This window comes from Argopecten irradians, chromosome 6 (assembly GCF_041381155.1).
Source record: "Argopecten irradians isolate NY chromosome 6, Ai_NY, whole genome shotgun sequence".
Lineage (NCBI taxonomy): Eukaryota > Metazoa > Mollusca > Bivalvia > Pectinida > Pectinidae > Argopecten > Argopecten irradians.
In genome coordinates this window covers 30,303,741-30,327,173 of record NC_091139.1, presented here as the reverse complement: position 1 = coordinate 30,327,173, position 23,433 = coordinate 30,303,741, and the positions used below count along the sequence as shown (strand labels likewise).

At 38.4% G+C, this 23,433-nt stretch overlaps 1 protein-coding gene across 2 annotated transcripts; it reads left to right on the top strand.

Annotated features, from left to right (window-relative positions):
• The first annotated feature begins 6,757 nt into the window (after positions 1 to 6,757).
• Positions 6,758 to 21,713, top strand: LOC138325596 (uncharacterized). Of its 2 annotated transcripts, XM_069271368.1 has the most exons (4): positions 6,758 to 6,873; positions 9,188 to 9,307; positions 18,499 to 18,591; positions 19,970 to 21,713. In XM_069271368.1, exons 1-4 carry the CDS (start codon positions 6,763 to 6,765, stop codon positions 20,132 to 20,134), a joined length of 489 nt encoding a protein of 162 aa, XP_069127469.1. In that variant the 5' UTR covers positions 6,758 to 6,762; the 3' UTR covers positions 20,135 to 21,713. The 2 variants fall into 2 exon arrangements, with proteins under 2 accessions (XP_069127469.1, XP_069127468.1); XM_069271367.1 differs by lacking the exon at positions 6,758 to 6,873 and having other exon boundaries at positions 8,720 to 9,307.
• The last annotated feature ends 1,720 nt before the right edge of the window (positions 21,714 to 23,433 follow it).

The following is a 23,433-nucleotide window of genomic DNA, read 5'->3' as shown; positions in this document are numbered from 1 at the left end:
GATATGCTGTATTAGGCCTAGAAGGCCAGATAATATACAAAATTTGTAAAATGGCTTTTAAAAGGGAATATGGGCTACACCACACACAGTGTATTTCACATTCGCGAAACTTGTAGGGAACGTCTTTATTTGGAACATGGGAATGCTTGTGAGCACCGTGTCTAATTTTTTTATTAGAATTACGGTTATAACAAAGGGAACTATTCTCGTCATTTTGCATAAAGAAATAAAGATTGTGAATTAAGGAAAGACTCAATGTCATGACTGTTTCCTTCAGAAATAAGACCTAAAAATATCTCACTTAAATTCTGAAGTTGTATAGTCAAACACATATACATGTATGTGGAATAACACCAGGGATCCCTTGTATTTCAAAGACAATTAAGAAATTAATCACTTATTTGTTATATTCAACACTCTAAAAAGTAAAAGTAATTGATCAATATATTAACCAACGACAGTGCTTAAATTCCTTTGGACTGCAGTCACTGGAGATCAACATGATGTAAGCCAATAATGACTGTACGGCATATTTTACAGATTCCTGTTGTTTTGTATGGCATATTTGTCGTAAAAAAGCAACGTACATATTCGCCATTTTGACTGAAGCTGCAAACGACGTCCACTTCCGGTCAATTGCGGAACTTCAAACGGGTATATCCTCTCACTTTCCAATGTTATGTGTTAAAGTTTAATCAATTAAATAAGTATACTATTCTTACTTTTAACTGGTATAAGTTAATCTTACATACTTGAACACACACTATCAATGTTTGCCAGATTAGTCAAACTGACAGAAATATGTAGCAGTTCGTGTCAACTCATCAGTCCAAAACGGACCGTGTTTACTCATCCTTTTACAAAACCAAAGAATTAACAATGAACATGACGCTTTCTGCCAGAAAGGTTAGATGTGCAATTGAATGTAGACTATAACATTTAGACAATATCACATTTACAGCGAATGGCCCCGTCTAAACACAGAAAACGTACGAAAAGCATGTATGTTCGTGTATACTACCAATTCTACTACGAGCAAAATCGCTCCGATTCAAAACTTTGGTCAGAATGTTACAGAAAAGTACAGAGCGTTGCAACACAACTAAGGTATCGGTTTGTCTAGAATTATGTATAGCATATGCTCGTCACTATAAAATGTCCATATCAAGGGTATTTTTAATTATTTACCTCCTTTTCTAGTAAAACTGCTGGCGGCCGCCATTTTGATTCGTGTAACACACCAACTACAGACCACGTGATTCCCCACCGTGATATCACTGAAGCATACCGCCAAAGACACAAGCAACACATCCCACCCGGTCGTGTTATACTGACAGCGGGCGAACCGGTCGTCTCACTCCGCTAATGCTGAGCGCTAAGCAGGAGCAGAAACTTTCACCTTTATAGACGATGAGGGGCCGCGGTGGCCGAGTGGTTAAGATGTCCCGACATATTACCACAAGCCCTCCACCTCTGGGATGCGGGTTCGAATCCCATGTGGGGCAGTTGCCAGGTACTGACAGCTGGTCGGTGGTTTTTCTCCGGGTACTCCGGCTTTCCTCCACCAACAAACCTGGCACGTCCTTACATGACCCTGGCTGTTAATAGGACGTAAAAATAAATAAACCAAAAATTATAGACGATGGTGTGTCAAAGCCTTCCTCACAAGGCCGAGCGGTCAACTGAAGGCCAAAAATGATGTAGTGTCAAGGGAGATGTTGCCCTGCAGGTTGGGCGTTAGAATTGTATCTGCTGCCCCTATTGCATGATCGTAAAAGGCGACTAAATTTAGGATATTATCTTTTCTATTCTTCCTAACTGACCTCACTTTTTGGCCTTGAGTTGAGCGTTCGCCCCTGTGAGGAAGGCTCTGGGCTCTATCTCCTGGCCGAGACGAATAAAAGTCTATAAAAGTGTGGTGTTTTCTGTTTCTGCTTAGCGCTCCGAATTCAGGGAGTGGGACGAGTGGTTCGCCCGTTGTCAGTATACTGTGACCGGCTGGGGTGTGCTGCTTGGTGTCTTCGGTGGCATGCCTCAGTGATATAGCACTAAAAAAGGGCAACAATTCCACTATACAAGAAGACATACATTTAACACGAAAATGCCAGTTTCCCAAAACACGCACCTTGCACTTCACACACGCGACACACTGGATACATGAGAGGCTGTCCTTACAAGACCCTGGCTGTTAATAGGACGTTAAAATAATCAAACAATCAACCAAACAAAGGTTAGGAATTTAGGAAGTACGTTAGGAAGAAAAAGAGAAGATAATAAATTTAGTCGCCTTTTACGATCATGCTATAGTTTGTTTGATTAACTAACGTCCTATTAACAGCGAGGGTCATGTAAGGATGGTCTCCCATGTATGCGGTGTGTATGTAGTGCGAGGTATTATGTATTCTTGTATAGTGAAACTCTTGCCCTTTTTATAGTGCCATATCACTGAAGCATGCTGCCGAAGACACCAAGCAACACATCCCACATAGGACTTCACATTATACTGACAACGGGCAAACCAGTCGTCCTACTCCTTGTATGCTGAGTACTAAGCAGGAGCAGAAAATACCACTTTTATTGACTTTGGTATGTCGTCTCGGCCAGGGTAAAGAACTCAGAGCCTACCTCACATGGGCGAGCGCCCAACATATTTCTTATTTAGAACACCATGCATTGTGTAACAATAAATATCAGACAATGCGTATGCTAATTAACATCCTCAATACTCCAGGGGTTCCGATCACTTACGATCTCTACACCCCTGGACGACAGCACTGTATATCATTGTAAAACTAGAGAGAACAGAACAGGTAATTTAGTCCTTTGATGCACATCAAAAGAGCCTTATAACGGAACACTGTAGTTGACTGTCTGGCGTTAAAGTTGGGCGTCGCTCTCTCTGTAGTCTTCAAAGGAATTTTTTGCTGACCTTTGATTAGATTTTTCTCTCTAAGCTGCTTAAAGATGCTCCACCGCTGACAAATTGTGTTTTTTCACTATCTAAAACAGGAGCAGACGATTTAGTTTTTTTCTTCGGTTACAAAAAATACTTACTTTACACCATTATCACCATTGAAAAGGTCGAGCTTCTAATTTTACTTCAAGTTAAACATATGAAAAATAATTATTTGCATCCCGAAAAAAATCCATGGCACTATATCCTATATGGAATGAAGTACTGATTGCGCATGCACCAAAGGCAAAATGAATTATTTTATATTCTTTTCTGTGTTAATTAGACATATATATGCACGATTAAACACCAATTATTGTTCAAATGATGAATATCATTTATGCTCTGTCGGCGGTTGAGCATCTTTAAGTTATACTATGAGTCCAGAAGTGTAGAGATCGTAAGTGATCGGAACCCCTAGGGTATCGAGAATGGCTAATTGACGGAACACGGAGTACTAGATTGTGGAATGCGGATTGACAGTATACAATATACATCTACTTTATTTACACTATATAAAAGATACTTTGTTAAATTTACTAGCTCCCTGCTTTTTCCAAAAACCTCTCTCAGCTGTGTGTTAGTCATCGAACTAGCACACCCCTGGAAGCTAGCACACCCTTGCACTCGGGTATTTCCGTTTAACCAATCAGATTTGAGGTGGGCGGGACTTGTTTCCAACCACGCCATGAGTTGCTAGGTGACGTAACAATTGGACGGAGCTAGTTTCCGATCACGCCATCTCCGTTGACGTACTCAGACGACGTTAGTATCGATCGGAAACTGTTACCGAACACGTCGTCATGTTTATCTTGTAAGTGAGAGGCTTGCGAAAATGTAATGGGGTCAGAGGACAATACCTTTAATATGTACATGTACGTACAGTTGTTATGTACATTTTTAGGCTACCGGTAAGTGGTTAACGGAATATATAAATTAAGTAGTATGTCTACTGGTATAAAATGCTAAGATATTGAGAAATCATAGCGGAATCAAATTATAACCTGCGGTTTGAATAGAAGCAAAACAAAACGGACATAGAATCACAGTTATCATCTCAGAATAATTTGTATGTTTGAAGATAAGATTACGTAGATCGATTACAATGTAAAATTATCTCAATCTCCAATGGCCATTGCCGTACGCGACAGGAATAGAGAGAACGTTAGCGTATGAAAGAAATATATTTTTTGTCTTATCATAGCGTTTGTATGTATCGGTATATTAAAACAGTTAAAGTATGGGATCGAGTGATATATCAAGTTTCCGGTTTCCCTCGAACTTGCCTATTTCCCTCGGCTCCGCCTCGGGAAATAGCCAAGTCTCGGGAAACCAGAAACTTGCTATATCCCTCAACCCCATACTTTAACTGTATATCAAAAATACATACTATAAGGGGAATGGAAACGGAGCATAGAAAACACAGAAACATACGAGATAAAGTTCAATATTTTTTATGTCTTTTTTTCTGAGCTTAGCAATTTCTGCATAAAACCCTTTTTTATTTTGTTGGTGACAAAAGTATAATAAAATTGTTCGTTTGTACTAGTCTCAAATTATAAAATGGCTTCCAACAGAACAATTAAAATTGCTAAGCAATATCACCATATCATTGTTTAATTTCCATATTATTTCCAACCAAAGAGTTAAGCTTCCGAGTAGTCCACTTAGCTTTTTGGAAAGCTAATTATATAATACAATGTACTTGTTCATTTTTTGTGAAAATCAAGATGGCGGAAATCATAATGCCGTCATAACCGGAAGGTCATCCAAACTTATGCAATGTTAACATTGTTTTATGTTTTTGTTGTCGATTTTACGTTGGTCGCCTTATTTCCTTACGGTCCATTAGTCCGGAGGCCCGTTAGTCCGAAGGCCCAATAATTCGAAGGCTCGTTACTCCGAAAACAGATCATATAACTGGAATTTATATTGGAACAGTACTCGAAATGAAACAAACGTTTACTACAGTGTTCGATGCAAACGTTACGTGACGTTATCCCCCGCGCCCCGCAGTTGGAATAAAACCCAAATATATCATGGTCAAAGTAACAATTATTCAAGTATAAATTTAAATGTATGCGAGTACTGTAAAACTGAATTAGAATAATAGTAGGTAACAAATAAACTATTATTTGGTATTTTTGACTGAGTTTCCATGGTAACAGAAAACAAATTCAAAAATTTAAGGTCCGCAACAGCAAAAGGAACAAATAGGGCACTTTCTTGTCTGATATATACAGAACGTTTCATGGAACTGCATTGAATGTTTTTTTGGAATTATAACCCGAAAACAAAAAGAAACAGTAATTTGGTATTTTTACTAAGTTCCCATGGTAACAAAAACACTAACCATGGAAGGTGCGCAATAGCAAAAGGCACAACAAGGGCACTTATCTGATATATTATGAAAATTTCCAGGAGCTGCGTTGGACGGTTTTGGAGTTACAGTCCGGAAACAAAAGGCGACAGAATTTTGGTATTTTTGACTAAGTGTTTCCATGGTAACGGAAAGTATTCCATAAATGGAAGGTCCGCAATAGAAAATGGCATAACTATGGCATTTGTCTGATGTATACAGAAATTTTCAAGGAGCAGCGTTGAACGGTTTTGGAGTTCTAGTCCGGAAACAAAGGGAAACAGTAATTTGGTACATTACTGTATTTTTCAATGGTAACGAAAAAAAATCCCAAAATGAAAGGTCCAAAATAGCAAAACTTGCCGTCTATAGAAATTGTCAGATCAGCAATGCCGAAAAATGTTTTCGTCAAAATACGTTAATTATAGCAACTATATAACTTATATGTACTTATTTTCGGACTAACGGGCTTTCCGACTATAGGGCCTTCGGACTATTGGAACTTCGGACTAACGGGTCTTTGGACTATTAGGCCGTAGGAATATAAGGGTGTCATTTTTACTGATTGATAAGATGTCCAATAACTAATTAGATAGAGGAGTTTGCTGTTGGGAAACTATTTTGCTGCGTCAGGCCAAATATGAAAAAAATGCTAAAAAATTACCATTTGTAAGCTTAAAATCCGATCTTGTTCATTTCCTGCGTAGAAATTACTGTATATATTGGATTATTGGTCCTGATATATATTTGTTGTTCTATTGTGGTTATTTTGATACCTCACTTGTCTAATTCTGTTGAAAATGACAATGTTATGACTATTTTTTTTTTTTACCTTTTAGCGAAATTTGAGATGAAGGCCATCTTGATGACTTCATAACCAGAATTTCATCCCAATTTACGAAATGTTAACATTTTTTTCAGAAAATATTGGGTCGGAGGTAGGGGAGCATATGGGACCCTCCTAGCCCATATGGGGCCTATATGTTTTACAACAGTTTGGTAGAGTCAAAGTTGTAAGAAATATAATTTTAAAGTCTTATTTCTTTATTGCTCCCAAAATCCTACAATATGCGATCTGGAATAACGTTGAATGTTCTAAGCCTAGTGGTAGAACTGCTGTGATTTCCTGAGGTAATTATTTTAGATTCAAAGATTTGTTTTATATTGATGAAAACGAAATGAATCGCTTCTTTTTTTTGCATAGATGCATTATAATGTCAGACAAGAACTTCTTAAGTCTGTTTATAGTTACCTTTCCTTTTTACCGTCAATATCACGGGCATATAACATATATGTTGAGAAGTCATCAATACATTATCTCCCGCTTCTACTTTCGACATAACAAGGCCCTGTGGTCTCGGTCCTTTACTATATCATATACACGTAGCTATGCACGGACTCGCGCACGCGCTCCAAACAGGTTAGTAATGCGTGCTCGCCGTGCCTTGAAATGGGTAATATCTTCAGTAACAATCAAACAAAGGAGCTAGTATGTTTACATATGATAGTAGATTGTCACATTGGCTTCATTGGGATCAGGAGTTGTTGTACATGCACACAGGTATGTGGTTTTAGAGATATTATTCTTTACATAAGTCAAACTCTTAGCACATAGTGACTTTTTCCAGTATCCATCATTGAATATTTCACTTTTTATTTTAATTCGTTGTATTATAATGACAGACTATTTTCTTATGTCTCTCGTTGTAGACTTGCACGAGTCCAGAGGCTTTTTAATTAATTAAACTTTATATTTATTGCCTTCCTACATCCATACAAAACACTACAAAAGGGATCGATAGCAAAGCATATATGTACATAACACAAAGTAAATAAAAACAACAACTTAAACATTTATCAAGCCAGCTTTCCCCAGTTCAAATGACTTTTTAAGGTCTAAATCCTGCAGAAGTTTTAGATCATTAGAAGACAAGAGTCGTATCAAATATTCAAAATCTGTTAGATGATGGTTAATCACATCTTTATGACTATTACAGAAACTTGTTCTCACTGTATAATTAACGGAACACTTAAAAATGAAGTGGCATGGGTTTCATCCTAAATTTCGTTAAAAAATTGCATAACCGCAGAGGACGGGAATTTTTTTTTAATGAATTGAAATATAAGGATTGAACCTTGCTATGTTCGATTTCATGGGTTGATGAACTGAGTTCCTCTTGAAACAAATTGAATGAACTGCAAGCAGTTTATTTGTTTCAAGAGGAACTCAATTCATCAACCCATGAAATCGAACATGGGTTGATGAACTGAGTTCCTCTTGAAACAAATTGAATGAACTGCAATGAACTTATTTGTTTCAAGAGGAACTCAATTCATCAACCCATGAAATCGAACATAGCAAGGTTCAATCCTTATATTTCAATTCATTAAAAAAATCGACCAATGGGGTGATGAATTGAGTTCCTCTTGAAACAAATTTATTCATTCAATTTGTTTCAAGAGGAACTCAATTCATCACCCCATGGAATCGAGCAAAGCAAGATTCAATCCTTAGTTAAATACACAATGTTACCCATACTTCATTTTGGGCTATATGGATATATATGCTGTATGACACGGGAGTTAATGGTGGCTACGTACTGTTGTATGGTTTAACTGGACATAAATTGCTCCCTACACGTTAAACCTTACGTGCATGTAGACACAAATGTTTGAATTTTTGTGTTTACTGAATTGTTTAACTTAAATATCTTGAAATGTTGACCAAACTTTTGCTGCCAGTTAGCGGCATGGTTACTTTATATTAATTTAATGAATAAACATATTGCAAGATTCGATCAGAAATTTTATAAACCTTCCTATTGGATCAAGTGGAACTCTCCGTTGCAATCAATAAACAATCAATTCTTTCATTCCTCAAAGATGTTATTTACAAAAAAAATGATAAAAGTTCTGTTTAAAAGGTTGTACAATTATGTCTATATAAAAATACAATTTTCGGAAGGACTTAATCCATTTTTATTTCAGACAATCCTGCATTTGCGTAACAAACTTATCCCTCAAATACAGGAGTGTATACTCTAATACAGGACTATCCCACATATACGGGAGTGTCCCAAACCTGTCTTTGTTTCTCTACCAATGTTCATTATTATAAAGAGATATAGTTAACTTAACTTTGAAGTGTGAAGGCATAGGTAAGAGAAAAATAAACTGAATTGAACCAAATCAATGTTAATTACAAGATACACGAAACTTGTACAATGTTACAGGCGCTTGGCTCTAGAGCCAAACGCATGTGGTACAATGTACAACACTAACTTGGGTGCTGTAGCACCATTATACAGTTGTAAGATTAATTAAAACATGGCAAGTAAACAAGATATTACAAAGAAGTAAATAAGTAACCATGCGTGTATCACAGACCATGCATATAAAATTCATTAATAAATTAGACCTAGCTCAAGTCGTATTAATTAAAACATAAATAAATACGTATACTAGAAATCAGAAAGTAAGTTATGTTTAAACTCCACAAGCCTCATATTTAATGATAATTTAAAGAATCGTTTGTTTGAGTGATAGTTACCACGTTTATATATATTTGTATATAACCTTTACCCTCCATCCTCGATACTTTAGGGGTTACTAGCTTTCATTGTCGTGAATATGTATTATAACAACTGTGATAGTAACCCCTGGAATATCGAGGATGTGTGTCATGTAACTTAAATGTAAGTAGATATATAGACTCATATAAACTACAGGTACAAGTCCACGTGTGAAGTGGTGGGATGATCACTGTTCATTGTCGATATGTGCCCTTGTACGATTATGCTGGTCACATGACAGAAACGAAGGATATCATTGGTTCATATTTCGAATTTCAATTCAAATCTCCGTCCATTCCTCAGAGAATCTTTCAACCATACGCACGCATTTTGCATCGATCCGAGATGGAGTCTTTCACCGCTCTCTTCATTGCCATGGAATTGATTTTCCATTGCTTAGACAGGGCTATTGTTCGCGGAAAGGTATGTAATCTAAGTTTTTGTTTTTAGTCTTTTATTGTCTGAACAAGAAAATCATGGGATTGGCATAAGTTCCCACAACTTACAAAGCTTTCTCCAATCAACATGCTAATTAATATTTGCAAATAGTACATTGTTATATATAGTAAAGATTAGTGTCCTTATAGGCTCACTACCTTTCCGAAACGGCTTTTTGTTTCTAAAATGGGAAAGTAAAACGAGATCGATATTTTTGTATAGTCGCTAAAGTTATTAACTTACCGTTAATACTAAACGTGTCATCACATTCTGGACAATTTGATTAAAATAAATAAAATGTTAATTTTCATAACGCGGGTCGTCTTATGTTTCCCGCCGTCGTCCTAAATACCGCGCGGTAGTTGACTACATGTATCACTGCGGCAGACGGTAAAACAGCGAAATAACTCTCCACTGTTATCAAACATTACGCAGGGAATCTTGCATATGTTTGGTGTTGTAACCTCATCTTAGGCCATTGGTATATATTTTTCTGATGTTATTAATGCTTTTAAGAAACCTTTATGTTTTCCTCCGGAAAGGTAGTGGGCCTTTAACTATTTTAAGACGTTCGTTTAGGATACATTGTATGGGGCCATTTTGGGGGTCTAAATCTAGATCCATTCTAAGTTCAAAGTTGAATTGTTACTCTCTGCATAAACACGCAGGAAAAGATTGAAAAAAAGGGATTTCTTCTGGGGTTGATAAAAATATCTTTCTGTGGTTAAAATCGCGGAATTTACTCTGCTCCAGTCGAAACGATACATATAGTAAACGAGACCACTGACAGGCGATTTAATAAGATGAATTGGTAGCATGTTTGGATGAAAGGCTACACCAGGTTATCAAATGAATGACCTAAACATTCATTGAAGGTCATAAGAGTAAAACTGACAAAAATTCCCTGTCAGTAAGTCTTTAGATACATTTTATTACCTGACGCCACATTTTCCGAAAACGGTGTGCGGAGAAAATGTTGAAAACTTATAAAATACACACGATGGATTTCATTTTGATCTACAAACTGTTTTATCCAACTTCTGGTTCGCAGGGGAAATTAAAGAGTGTCCCCTGAAAATGCTACAAGTTGCTATAGGTAGTAAACGAAACCCACTTATAAATCTCACTTTTATCTGACTACAAGGGGAATAACTCGCACAGGATTTTGTCTCTTCTCTGTATGGAACACTTCTGAAAATAATGACAACATTATGTATATCTGTATATATGTAATTTGTAGTTGAAGTTTGAAAATTGGTGTCGCCTTAGAGGACATCTTATTCAAATATGAATTTGGGTTATTTCTCTGATGACAAGCCCTTTCCTGTGGTAGACCTTTTTTGAATTGAAAAAAAAAATCAACGTCATTTTCTTAACAAAGTGCATTAAAATTGCTTTCTTTGCTCCATATAGTCAGTTTTAATCCTCAAACATAAATCTTTTCCTATTAAGATATTTCTAAAAAGACAATATATAGAGAAGAAAACAATTGGAACTTTTCTGAGAATGACTCAAATACAGACTTCTTCTCCAAAACTGCAGAAGCAATTTCAATGAAATTTTGCACAAACCTTCAAAGGCATAAGGCCAATCAAAAATGTGAATTATATGACCCCCACTCCCCAACAATCTTCTTCTCCACTCACAGATGTCGAAGAATCAAACACTTTCCATAGATAGAAAGGTCTCGAGGCCCTCTACAAAATTTGTGAATTATATGACCCTTGGGTCTCAGGTTTCCCCTTAGGGAGGGGGTTAATTTAACTATAGTTTATATAGGAAAAACACATTTATAAACATTATTTGCTTATTTTTCATAGGAAATTAGTCAAACAGGGTTAGAATTATTAGCCTGAAATAACACCATATCCATATTTGTCCTGGCTGACCCCCAGGGACCAGAGGGGCGGGGCCAAAAGGAGTCAAAATGGTTGAATTTTTAAAAATCTTCTTCTAAATTCATAGATTTGATGGAACCAGATACTCTTCATAGATTGGAAGGTCTTAAAGCCCTCTACGAAAATTGTGAATTATATGACCCTTGTGTTTAAGGTTTCCTCCTGGGAGGGGGTTAAGTTTACTATAGTTTATATAGAGAAAACACATTTTTAGCTCACCTGGCCAAAAGGGCCGGTGAGCCTATGTCATGGCGTGGCGTCAGTCGTTCGTCATCCATTGTCCGTCCGTCCGTCCGTCAACATTTCCTTTAAATTGCTAGTTGTCATAGTGTTATGCATGGATTGTAACAAAATTTTGCCACAAACATCCTTTGGTGAAGGGGAAGAGAACTTGTATAAATTTTGGCCCTGACACCCTGGGGGAAGGAGGGCAGGGCCCAATAGGGGAAAATTGAGGTAAATCCTATAAATCACTACTTGTCCTAGAGTTCTGCATGGATTGTAACCAAATTTGGCCACAAACATCCTTGGGGGAAGGGGAACAGAACTTGTATAAATTTTGGCCCTGACACCCTGGGGGAAGGAGGGCAGGGCCCAATAGGGGGAAATTGAGGTAAATCCTATAAATCGCTACTTGTCCTAGAGTTCTGCATGGATTGTAACCAAATTTGGCCACAAACATCCCTGGGGGAAGGGGAACAGGAGCAGGAGGGGCGGGGCCCAATAAGGGAAATAGAGGTAAACATTTAAATCGCTACTTGTTATAGAGTTCTGCATGGAATGTAACATTTGGCCAGAAAAATCCTTGGGGGAAGGGGAACAGAGTTTGTATAAATTTTGGCTCTGACCCCCTGGGGGCAGGGGGGGGGGCGGGCCCAATAGGGAAAATAGAGGTAAATCCTATAAATCGCTACTTGTCCTAGAGTTCTGCATAGAATGTGACCAAATTTGGCCAGACACATCCTTTGGGGAAGGGGAACATAGTTTGTATAAATTTTGGTTTTGACCCTTTGGGGGCTGGAAGGGCGGGGTCCAATAGGGGAAATAAAGGTTAAATTCTTTAAATCACTACTAGTCATACAGTTCTTCATGGAATGTTACCAAATTTGGCCAAAAACATCCTTAGGGGAAGGGGAGCAGAGTTGGTATAAATTTTGGATCTGACCCCCGGAGGCAGGAGGGGTGGGGCCCAATAAGGGAAATAGAGGTAAACATTTAAATCACTACTTGTCGTAGAGTTCTACATGGAATGTAACCAAACTTGGCCAGACACATCCTTTGGGGAAGGGGAACATAGTTTGTATAAATTTTGAGTATGACCCCACGGGGCAGAAGGGGCGGGGCCCAAAAGGGGAAATTAATGTAAATCCTTTAAATCACTACTAGTCATACAGATATGCATGGAATGTAACCAAATTTGGCCAAAAACTTCCTTAGGGGAGGGAAACAGAGCTGGTATAAATTTTGGCACTGACCCCACGGGGGCAGGAGGGCCGGGGCCCAACAGGGGAAATATAGGTAAATCTTTTAAATCACTACTTGTCATAGTTTTCTGCATGGAATGTAACCAAACTTGGCCAGAAACATTCTTTGGAGAAGGGGAACATAGTTTGTATAAATTTTGGGTTTGACCCCTTTGGGTCTGGAGGGGCGGGGCCCAATAGTGTTATAGAGTTCTGCATAGAATGTGACCAAATTTGGCCACAAACATCCTTGGGGGAAGGGGATCAGAACTTGTATAGATTATGGCTCTGACCCCCCTCCCCCCCACCCTCCGGGGGCAGGAGGGGCGGTGTCAAATAAGGGAAATGGAGGTAAACATTTAAAACCCTACTTGTCATAGAGTTCTGCATGGAATGTAACCAAATTTAACCAGAAAAATCCTTAGGGGTTTTGTATAAATTTTAGCTCTGACCCCCGGGGGGCAGGAGGGGCAGGGCCCAATAGGGGAAATAGAGGTAAATCCTTTAAATCGCTACTAGTCCTAGGGTTCTATATTGAATGTAACCAAATTTGGCCACAAACATCCCTGGCGGAAGGGGAACAGAACTGTTATAAATTTTGAATATGACTCCCCGGGGGCAGGAGGGGCAGGGCCCAATAGGAGAAATAGGGGTAAATCCTAAAAATCGCTACTTGTCCTATAGTTCATCATGGATTGTAACCAAACTTGGCCAGAAACATCCTTTGGAGAAGGGGAACATAGTTTGTATAAACTTTGGCTCTGACCCCCTGGGGGCAGGAGGGGCTGGGCCCTATAGGGGAATTACAGGTAAATCCTATAAATCGCTACTTGTCCTAGAGTTCTGCATGGAATGTAACCAAACTTGGCCAGAAACATCCTTTGGAGAAGGGGAATATAGTTTGTATAAATTTTGGCTCTGACCCCTGGAGGCAGGAGGGGCTGGGCCCTATAGGGGAATTACAGGTAAATCCTATAAATCGCTACTTGTCCTAGAGTTCTGCATGGAATGTAACCAAACTTGGCCAGAAACATCCTTTGGAGAAGGGGAACATAGTTTGTATAAAATTTGGCTCTGACCCCTGGAGGCAGGAGGGGCGGGGCCCAATAGGGGAAATAGAGGTAAACATTTAAATGGCTACTTGTCATAGAGTTCTGCATAGAATGTAACCAAATTTGGCCAGAAAAATCCTTAGGGGTTTGTATAAATTTTAGCTCTGACCCCCTGGGCGCAGGAGGGGCAGGGCCCAATAGGGGAAATAGAGGTAAATCCTTTAAATTGCTACTAGTCCTAGGGTTCTATATGGAATGTAACCAAATTTAACCAGAAAAATCCTTAGGGGGTTTGTATAAATTTTAGCTCTGACCCCCGGGGGGCAGGAGGGGCAGGGCCCAATAGGGGAAATAGAGGTAAATCCTTTAAATCGCTACTAGTCCTAGGGTTCTATATTGAATGTAACCAAATTTGGCCACAAACATCCCTGGCGGAAGGGGAACAGAACTGTTATAAATTTTGAGTATGACTCCCCGGGGGCAGGAGGGGCAGGGCCCAATAGGAGAAATAGGGGTAAATCCTAAAAATCGCTACTTGTCCTATAGTTCATCATGGATTGTAACCAAACTTGGCCAGAAACATCCTTTGGAGAAGGGGAACATAGTTTGTATAAACTTTGGCTCTGACCCCCTGGGGGCAGGAGGGGCTGGGCCCTATAGGGGAATTACAGGTAAATCCTATAAATCGCTACTTGTCCTAGAGTTCTGCATGGAATGTAACCAAACTTGGCCAGAAACATCCTTTGGAGAAGGGGAACATAGTTTGTATAAATTTTGGCTCTGACCCCTGGAGGCAGGAGGGGCGGGGCCCAATAGGGGAAATAGAGGTAAACATTTAAATCGCTACTTGTCATAGAGTTCTGCATGGAATGTAACCAAATTTGGCCAGAAAAATCCTTAGGGGTTTGTATAAATTTTAGCTCTGACCCCCTGGGCGCAGGAGGGGCAGGGCCCAATAGGGGAAATAGAGGTAAATCCTTTAAATTGCTACTAGTCCTAGGGTTCTATATGGAATGTAACCAAATTTGGCCATAAACATCCCTGGGGGAAGGGGAACAGAACTGTTATAAATTTTGAGTATGACTCCCCGGGGGCAGGAGGGGCAGGGCCCAATAGGAGAAATAGGGGTAAATCCTATAAATTGCTACTTGTCCTAGAGTTCATCATGGATTGTAACCAAACTTGGCCAGAAACATCCTTTGGAGAAGGGGAACATAGTTTGTATAAACTTTGGCTCTGACCCCCTGGGGGCAGGAGGGGCCGGGCCCTATAGGGGAATTACAGGTAAATCCTATAAATCGCTACTTGTCCTAGAGGTCTGCATAGAATGTGACCAAATTTGGCCAGACACAAACTTGGGGAAATAGAGGTAATGCTTTCCTCGGGTTCTGCATGAATAGTAGCCAAATTTGATCACAAACTTTCTTGGGGGGGGGGGGGGGGGGGGGGGGAAGGGGAACAGAACTTGTATAAATTTTTGGCTCTGACCCCCCCCCCCCCCCCCCCCCTCCGGTACCAGGAGGGGTTGGGCCCAATAAGGGAAATAGAGGTAAACATTTAAATCACTACTTGTCATAGAGTTCTGCATGGAATGTAACCAAACTTGGCCAGAAACATCCTTTGGAGAAGGGGAACATAGTTTGTATAAATTTTGGGTTTGACCCTTTGGGGGCTGGAAGGGCGGGGTCCAATAGGGGAAATAAAGGTTAAATTCTTTAAATCACTACTAGTCATACAGTTCTTCATGGAATGTTACCAAATTTGGCCAAAAACATCCTTAGGGGAAGGGGAGCAGAGTTGGTATAAATTTTGGCTCTGATCCCACAGGGGCAGGAGGGTTGGGACCCAATAGGGGAAATAGAGGTAAATCTTTTAAATCGCTTCTAGTCATAGGGTTCTATATGGATTGTAACCAAATTTGAACACAAACATTCTTGGGGGAAGGGGGAACAGAACTTATATAAATTTTGGCTCTGACCCCCTGGGGGCAGGGGGGGGGGCCAATAGGGAAAATAGAGGTAAATCCTATAAATTACCACTTGTCCTAGAGTTCTGCATAGAATGTGACCAAATTTGGCCACAAACATCCTCGGGGGAAGGGAATCAGAACTTGTATAGATTATGGCTCTGACCCCCCGGGGGCAGGAGGGGTGGGGTCAAATAAGGGAAATAGAGGTAAACATTTAAATCGCTACTTGTCATAGTGTTCTGCATGGAATGTAACCAAACTTGACCAGAAACATCCTTTGGAGAAGGGGAACATAGTTTGTATAAATTTTGGGTTTGACCCCTTGGGAGCTGGAAGGGCGGGGCCCAATAGGGGAAATAGAGGTTAATCCTTTAACTCGCTAATAGTCCTAGGGTTCTATATGGATTGTAACCAAATTTGAACACAAACATTCTTGGGGAAAGGGGAACATAGTTTGTGTAAATTTTGGCTCTGACCCCCCGGGGCAGGAGGGGCAGGGCCCAATAAGGGAAATAGTGGTAAACGTTTAAATCGCTACTTGTCATAGAGTTCTGCATGGAATGTAACCAAACTTGGCCAGAAGTATTCTTGTGGGAAGGGGAACATAGTTTGTACAAATTTTGAGTATGACTCCTCGGGGGCAGGAGGGGCGAGGCCCAATAGGGGAAATAAAGATAAATCCTTTAAATCACTACTAGTCATACAGTTCTGCATGGAATGTAACCAAATTTGGCCAAAAACATGCATCTTTACAGAAGGGGAAACAGAGTTGGCGTAAATTTTGGCACTGACCCCCCGGAGGCAGGAGGGCAAGGCCCAATAAGGGAAATAGAGGTAAAGATATAAATCACTACTTGTCATCGAGTTCTGTATGGAATGTAACCAAATTTGGCTGCAAACATCCTTTGGGGAACGGGAACATAGTTAAAGGGAAATAGAGGTAAATCCTTTAAATTACTACTAGTCATACAGTTCTGCATCGAAGGTAACCAAACTTGGCCAGAAACATCCTTGGGGGAAGGGGAATAGAGTTCGTATAAATTTTGACTCTGAACTCCAGAGGTCAGGAGGGGTTGGAACTGATAGGGGAAATAGAGGTCAATATTTAAATTCCTTTAGAAAAGAAACAATGAACCTGTATTCAAAACATAAATTGACATTACAATCCAGGTGAGTGATACAGGCCCTCTGGGCCTCTTGTAGAACATTATTTGGTCATTTATAATAGGAAATTAGACAAATGATGTCAGAATTATCCCAATGAGATGGCCATTGAATCCTATTAACACGGGGGCCTTAGGGGTGAGGCCAAAAGGGTCAAATAGGCTAAAATTTCCAAAATCTTCTTCTGAAATTCTGGAACTGGTAGAATCAAATACTCTTCATAGATGGAAAGGTCATAAGGTCCTTTGCAAAAATTGTGAATTATATGACCCTGGGGTCTCATATTTCCCCCTGGGGAGGGGGTCATGTTTACTATAGTTTATATTGGAAAAACATATTTATGAACATATTTTGCTTATTTATCATAGGAAATTAGTCAAACTGGTTTAGAATTATTAGCCTGAAATAGCATTTTAACACCATATCCATATTGGTTCTGGCCCACCCCCAGGGGCCAGAGGGGCGGGGCCATAAGGGGTCAAAATGGTTAAAATTTTAAAAATCTTATTCTGAATTCACAGATTTGATGGAACCAGGTACTCTTCAAAGATTGGAAGCTAGGTCTTAAGGCCCTTTTCAAAAATTTTGAATTTCATGGCCATGGGATCTCAGATTTTCTCCTGGGGAGGGGTCAAATTTACGATAGTTTATATAGGAAAAATACATTTATGAACATTATTTCCTGAGTTTTCATAGGAAATTAGTCAAACTGAGTTAGAATTATTAGCCTGAGATAGCATTTTAACGTCATATCCATATTGGTCCTGGCCGACCCTCAGGGGCCAGAGGGGTGGGGCCAAAAGGGGTCAAAATGGATAACATTTCAAAAATCTTTCTTCTGAATTCACAGATTTGATGGAACCAAAAACTCTTCATAGATTAAAAAGTCAAATTTATAAAATCACTGACTGACTTCAATGATGGGCCAATATATAGTGTTTATATGTTTTTGTTTCATTCTGTATCTGAACTCAGGTGATCGTTAAGGTCCATGGGCCTCTTGTTGTTCTTACTTTGAAAAATTGGCAGCTGACATTTAAGGCCCCTTTGGTCTTCTCGTTTTTCGTTTCGTTTTTTCAGAAGTAAAATCTTCATGTTTCTTCATATAATCTGATCAAAGCAATTGCAGCTTAAATATTGGTGCATATAATCATATAACAAGGGTACCAGTCTAGGTCATCAATCGGCTTGTATTAGATGGAAAGTGTAACATTTTTTATCACTTCGCCAGAAATTGTGCCATATTAATCATCTTTAGTGGCCATCAGTTTTGGACCACAAGCATTTGTCTCTCTCTATATATATTTATCTCTTTATAGATTTATACTGTATTACATATATATACATATATAAACATGGTTATCTTGGAGGAAAATGAAAATAACAAGTCTGTTGGTACTGTTGATCGAGGTAAGAGAAAACTACATATATATATATATAGCTACCATTTCGTATATTACCAACTTCTCTATCCACTAGGTAGTCTTATTTTACTGATATCAATTAATCTTAGTCATGCGAACATACCTGATCAATTTGTTCAACTAGATTCATACTTATAAATATCTGCAGAATATTGTGTGTTGTGTCTTTATTTGTTTCTGAAATTCTGTCGCTTTTGTTATTGTAGGCTGTGTCCTTCCGTGGCCTTAGCCTGGTTAGCCGAGTGGCAACATCGCTTGCTGTTGCGGCTGGCCAGCGTCTGTCTCTTTCGGAGGCCGTGGTAAGATGTTACATTTTAACTCTTATGTAGAATATGTTATTTTTCTGCTGTGATTTTTTTTCTTAGCTGTAATATTGTAGCTTAAAAGATTTCTACACAGATAATGATGTCATCTTTAAAGCATACATGTAGTCAGGGCCCTGTAAATGTACATGTATACCATACAGTTTTCTCTGTACAATTGGAACTCCAATTTCAGACCAATACAATTAAAATGTATATCTTTATTACATGTTTCACTCCGTTTGATAAGGATCTGGCAACATCCCAGTAGGGGTCACGCTCTGGTAACCATTCAACTTGTCAAATTGCTGCTTCCAGAATCTGGAAAGTGAATTTTCTCTATTGCTATGTAAGAGAGTGATTATAAGGATCTGTATATTAATTAGGGCTGGATCAATATATCGATATACCAATACATATCGGTTTTTGGCAGTGTATCGACTATCGATACACAAACATGCTGTATATCGCTGTATCGTTTTAACAACTCACCCTACTGTTTTTGTTATAGACATAGGAAATTCCAAAAAAAATTTATTCTAAAACATCATTCAAGTAACAGCATTTCAATCAAAAGGAAGTGTTTAAAGCATCTGTGTCAACTAGATGGATTAGAAATGCCTTTTCATAACTAAGAATACGACTTGACAGAAATTAATTAACACAGATGATAAACCGAATCAAATGTTTGGTAGATTTTTTTCCTGGTTATAGAAAATTTTATCAAGATTGTCTTTTATTGTCACAATATTCGAAATACAATGGTCAACTGAATTTGAAAAAAGAGGTCCACTGTATCGTCAATATGTATCGTGTATTGTTTCAGTGTATTGTCAATACGTATCGTATCGTTTTAGACCTTCCAATACCCAGCCCTAATATAAATTAGATTGATTTGACACCAATCTGATATTATTGTAAAGTAGGCAATCAGTTGGATTCATGTTTAAAACATAACACAATTTTCATGTTTGGGGAATTTATTTGGATTCAGGTTTTCTTAGAAAATGTCATAATATTTATGTACTGTAAAAATAACGTCAATCGAGGTATGATAGAAACCATGTACCCTTTCATATACACTGTACTGTATGGAATACATGAAGAATAGGGACATTCTGAACTCAGGATCACAAAATGTAAGTATTGAAATATAATGCGATGTGCAGATAAATAAAAATGACATTTTTTCCTTATCCTACGTATATAAATACATATTCAAGAATCTTAGTATCATATATATATTGGTGATATCAGTTAAACACGTTCACATATCTGATCATTGTTTAGGCCAAATTTGCACTTGTATATCTACCGAATATTATGTATTAGGCGTCTTTATTTGTTTACTGAAATGTAGCTTGTGTTCTTATAGGTTGTGTACTTCGCCGCTTCATTTGACTGCAGAGGGGAGGATAGCCTTAGCCTTGCAGATGTCGATGATGAGCCAGCCACACCACCCGCCCCGGTCCCTGTGTCTGTCCGTAGGTCTGGCCGTGTGAGGAGGGCACCAGTCTGGCACAAGGATTACATCATGTGATGTACTGTAATATCCTTGTTAAGTCCATGGACTGATGTCGCTTGAGGAAGTGGTAACCCCTCAATAATCGTCCCAACCCCAATCCCAATCCCAAAAATGTACACTCTTAAATACATGCAGTGATACATTACTACGAGGTTGTTTGAGGTAAACAATATATCTGTAAGGGTTTTGAGCAATTTTTCAGAAAATTGACAGGAATACTCATGGGAGTATGCATAAACGGTTTTTCAAGATAGAGAAGATGGCTGTTGGAGTCCACTTTCTGTTCTTAACATATTTCTTTGATTTTGGTGTAAATTATTAAATTCATACTTTAAGTTTTGAGGGACAATGAACACATGCAATGATACTGTGGTGTTATTTGAGGTTCATACAGTGTGTATGTAATGTTCCAATTAAAATTAGTACTTGTGTTCAATGCTATAATTTTGACTCAACTGAAGTGTACAGAAAGTAGTCAATAGGGTTTTTTTTGTCCCCCAGGCCCTAACAATACTCATATTACCCTGCCCATATACCCTAGCACAAACACAGCATGCATTTATCTTTAACATTCTAACAACTACTTTCTACATGTACACTCACAGTTGACGTGTTCAAAAACATTGTAAATAATTGATTTGATTTGATTAATTTTAAATTAATGTCTTAATAACAGCCTGGGTCATTTATGTACATGTCAGGGTTAAAGATGGAAAGAAAGCGCTGACCATAGGTCATTACCTGGCAATGGAGTCCCAAAATTGAATGGCCCCTTATCAATGGTCATCGGACAATCTTTTTAGCACCAGTGAAATGGGAAAAGATTATAAATAAAACGTTTTTCAAGATGGTGACTTTTGCGCCAATCCTTGAAATTCAAAATGTGTTTTTAAGAACACTTGGGTAGGACAATTTAAGGATTATTTCAGACATATTTTAGCTTAAATGTATTGATAGAACTTAAGAAGAAGTTCAAAGTTTGCTTTTAGATGGTGGTCATTTAAAATATGTTCAAATTGTCCTTCCCAACCCCCACTCCCCGTCCCAGCCCCCATCCCTACCCCTTCCCCCCCCCTGCCCCCCCCCCCCCCGCCCCACCCCTGCCCTGCACCCGCCCAGCTCCGCCCTGCCCCGCCCCGCCCTGCCCCGCCCCACCACATGCCATCTAAATCCAGGACGACAGGAAGAGACAAAAGTTGTAGAATCAAGATTTAATGTAAAAAAGGAAAGAAAGAAAGAAAGAAAAGAGAAAGAAGTAAGAAAGATAGAAAGAAAGACGGAAAGTCTCTAGTTTCAAAGTGTGATAAATGAAAGTCCCCTGCGAGGGTACATCCCTTTATAGAAAGAAAGAGAGAAAGAAGAAAGATAGATAGAAAGAAAGGGGAAGAAAGAGAAAGAAAGATAGAAAGTAATAAAGAAAGAAAGAAAGAAAGACAGAAAGGGAGAAAGTCTCTTGTGTCCACGTGTGATGAATGAAAGCCCCCCTGCGAGGGGACAACTGTTTATAGAAAGAAAGAGGAAGAAAGAAAGAGAAAAAGAAGAAAGATAGATAGAAAGAAAGAGGAAGAAAGAAAGAGAGAAAAAAGAAAGAAAAGAGAAAGAAGGAAAGATAGAAAGTCTCTAGTGACAATGTGTGATGAATGATAGCCCCCCTGCGAGGGGACAACTGTTTATAGAAAGAAAGAGAAAGAAGAAAGATAGATAGAAAGAAAGATAGAGAGAAAAAAGACAGAAAAGAGAAAGAAGGAAAGACAGAAAGATAGAAAGTCTCTAGTGACAATGTGTGATGAATGAAAGCCCCCCTGCGAGGGGACAACTGTTTATAGAAAGAAAGAGGAAGAAAGAAAGAGAGATAGAAGAAAGATAGATAGAAAGGAAGAGGAAGAAAGAAAGAGAGAATAAGAAAGAAAAGAGAACGAAGGAAAGATAGAAAGTCTCTAGTGACAACGTGTGATGAATGAAAGCCCCCCTGCGAGGGGACATCTGTTTATATTTAAAAGGCTGACCCCAAGGCCCCAACCTTGGCAGCCTTCTAATGTTCTGGGGTATTAAAACATTTTATCTTAAAAAAAAAAGCAAAAAAAAAAAAAAAAAAAAAAAAAAAAAAAAAAAAAAAAAAAAAAAAAAAAAAAAAAAAAAAAAAAAAAAAAAAAAAAAAAAAAAAAAAAAGAACAAAAAAATGTAAATAATGTAAATAAAAAAAAATGTAAATAAAATTAAAAAAAAAATCGTAAATAAAAAAAAATTCAGGATGTCGTAATTGTTTCAAATATTTTCCTATTTTCAGGATAGTGCTACCATGACAGCGATGCCAGATAACAGACTTCCTTGATAGCGACCTTTAGTAATACGGTATAGTAATAAGCCAAGCTTCATTGAAAAAGGTATATACAATAAAACTACCATAGAAAGTTTTATTTGAATTATAAAATTAAACTTCAATTTGTCCAAGAGCAATTGTTGTTAACATTATTTCCGTAACAAAGACAAGGATTTTAATGTTTACTGCAAATTTGATAGAAATTATAACGATAAACTATGTATTACCTGGTTTAAATCAGCATATCATATGTTTTCCACCATGCTGAATGTTTTCACTATTTCTCCTCAATGGCAGCTCCAGCATATGGACCTCTTTTGGTGACCTGTGAGAATCTCGACTTTTAGTTTTAGTTTGGGACTCCTGCTGGCAATCCAAAAAGGGTAATATCTTAGAATAATGTCTCCATAAGGTTAGTGACAACCATCAGAATAGTCAGTCAGTGACACACTCAGGATAGTGAAACAATGGCAGGCATTTGTGATAGGTCCGGACCATTTGTGATAAGCAGACCTCATTCATTAAAATCTCATAAAAAGGTATTGTTAAATCATTATAAATATTTTCCATTTGCCCTTCCAACACCGTCACCCCCACTCCCAATCCCACCCATCTAAATCCAGGATAACAGGAAGAGAAGTTGTAGAATAGAAAGTGTCTTTTATAAGAAAAACATCCATTATCAAAACATAGAATATTTAGTTTACAATTAGGTCTTGGATACTGGAAAGAGTAAGGGTAGGTTTCAGTGAAGTATAATAACAATGGATTGACTAATTTATTGATTTCAAATTATAATTCTTGTGATGGGTAAGGACAATCATTTAAAGGAGCAAACTGCTGAATTTTGAGAATCACAAGAGGCACAATGGGTCGAAATAGCAAGGCTAAGGTTTTGTTGCATGCATTGTTATCAATCACACTGACGTTGATTTCTACAATAATTTTGAATTATAATTATGTGATGTGTATTGACAATCAATTAATGGAGCCA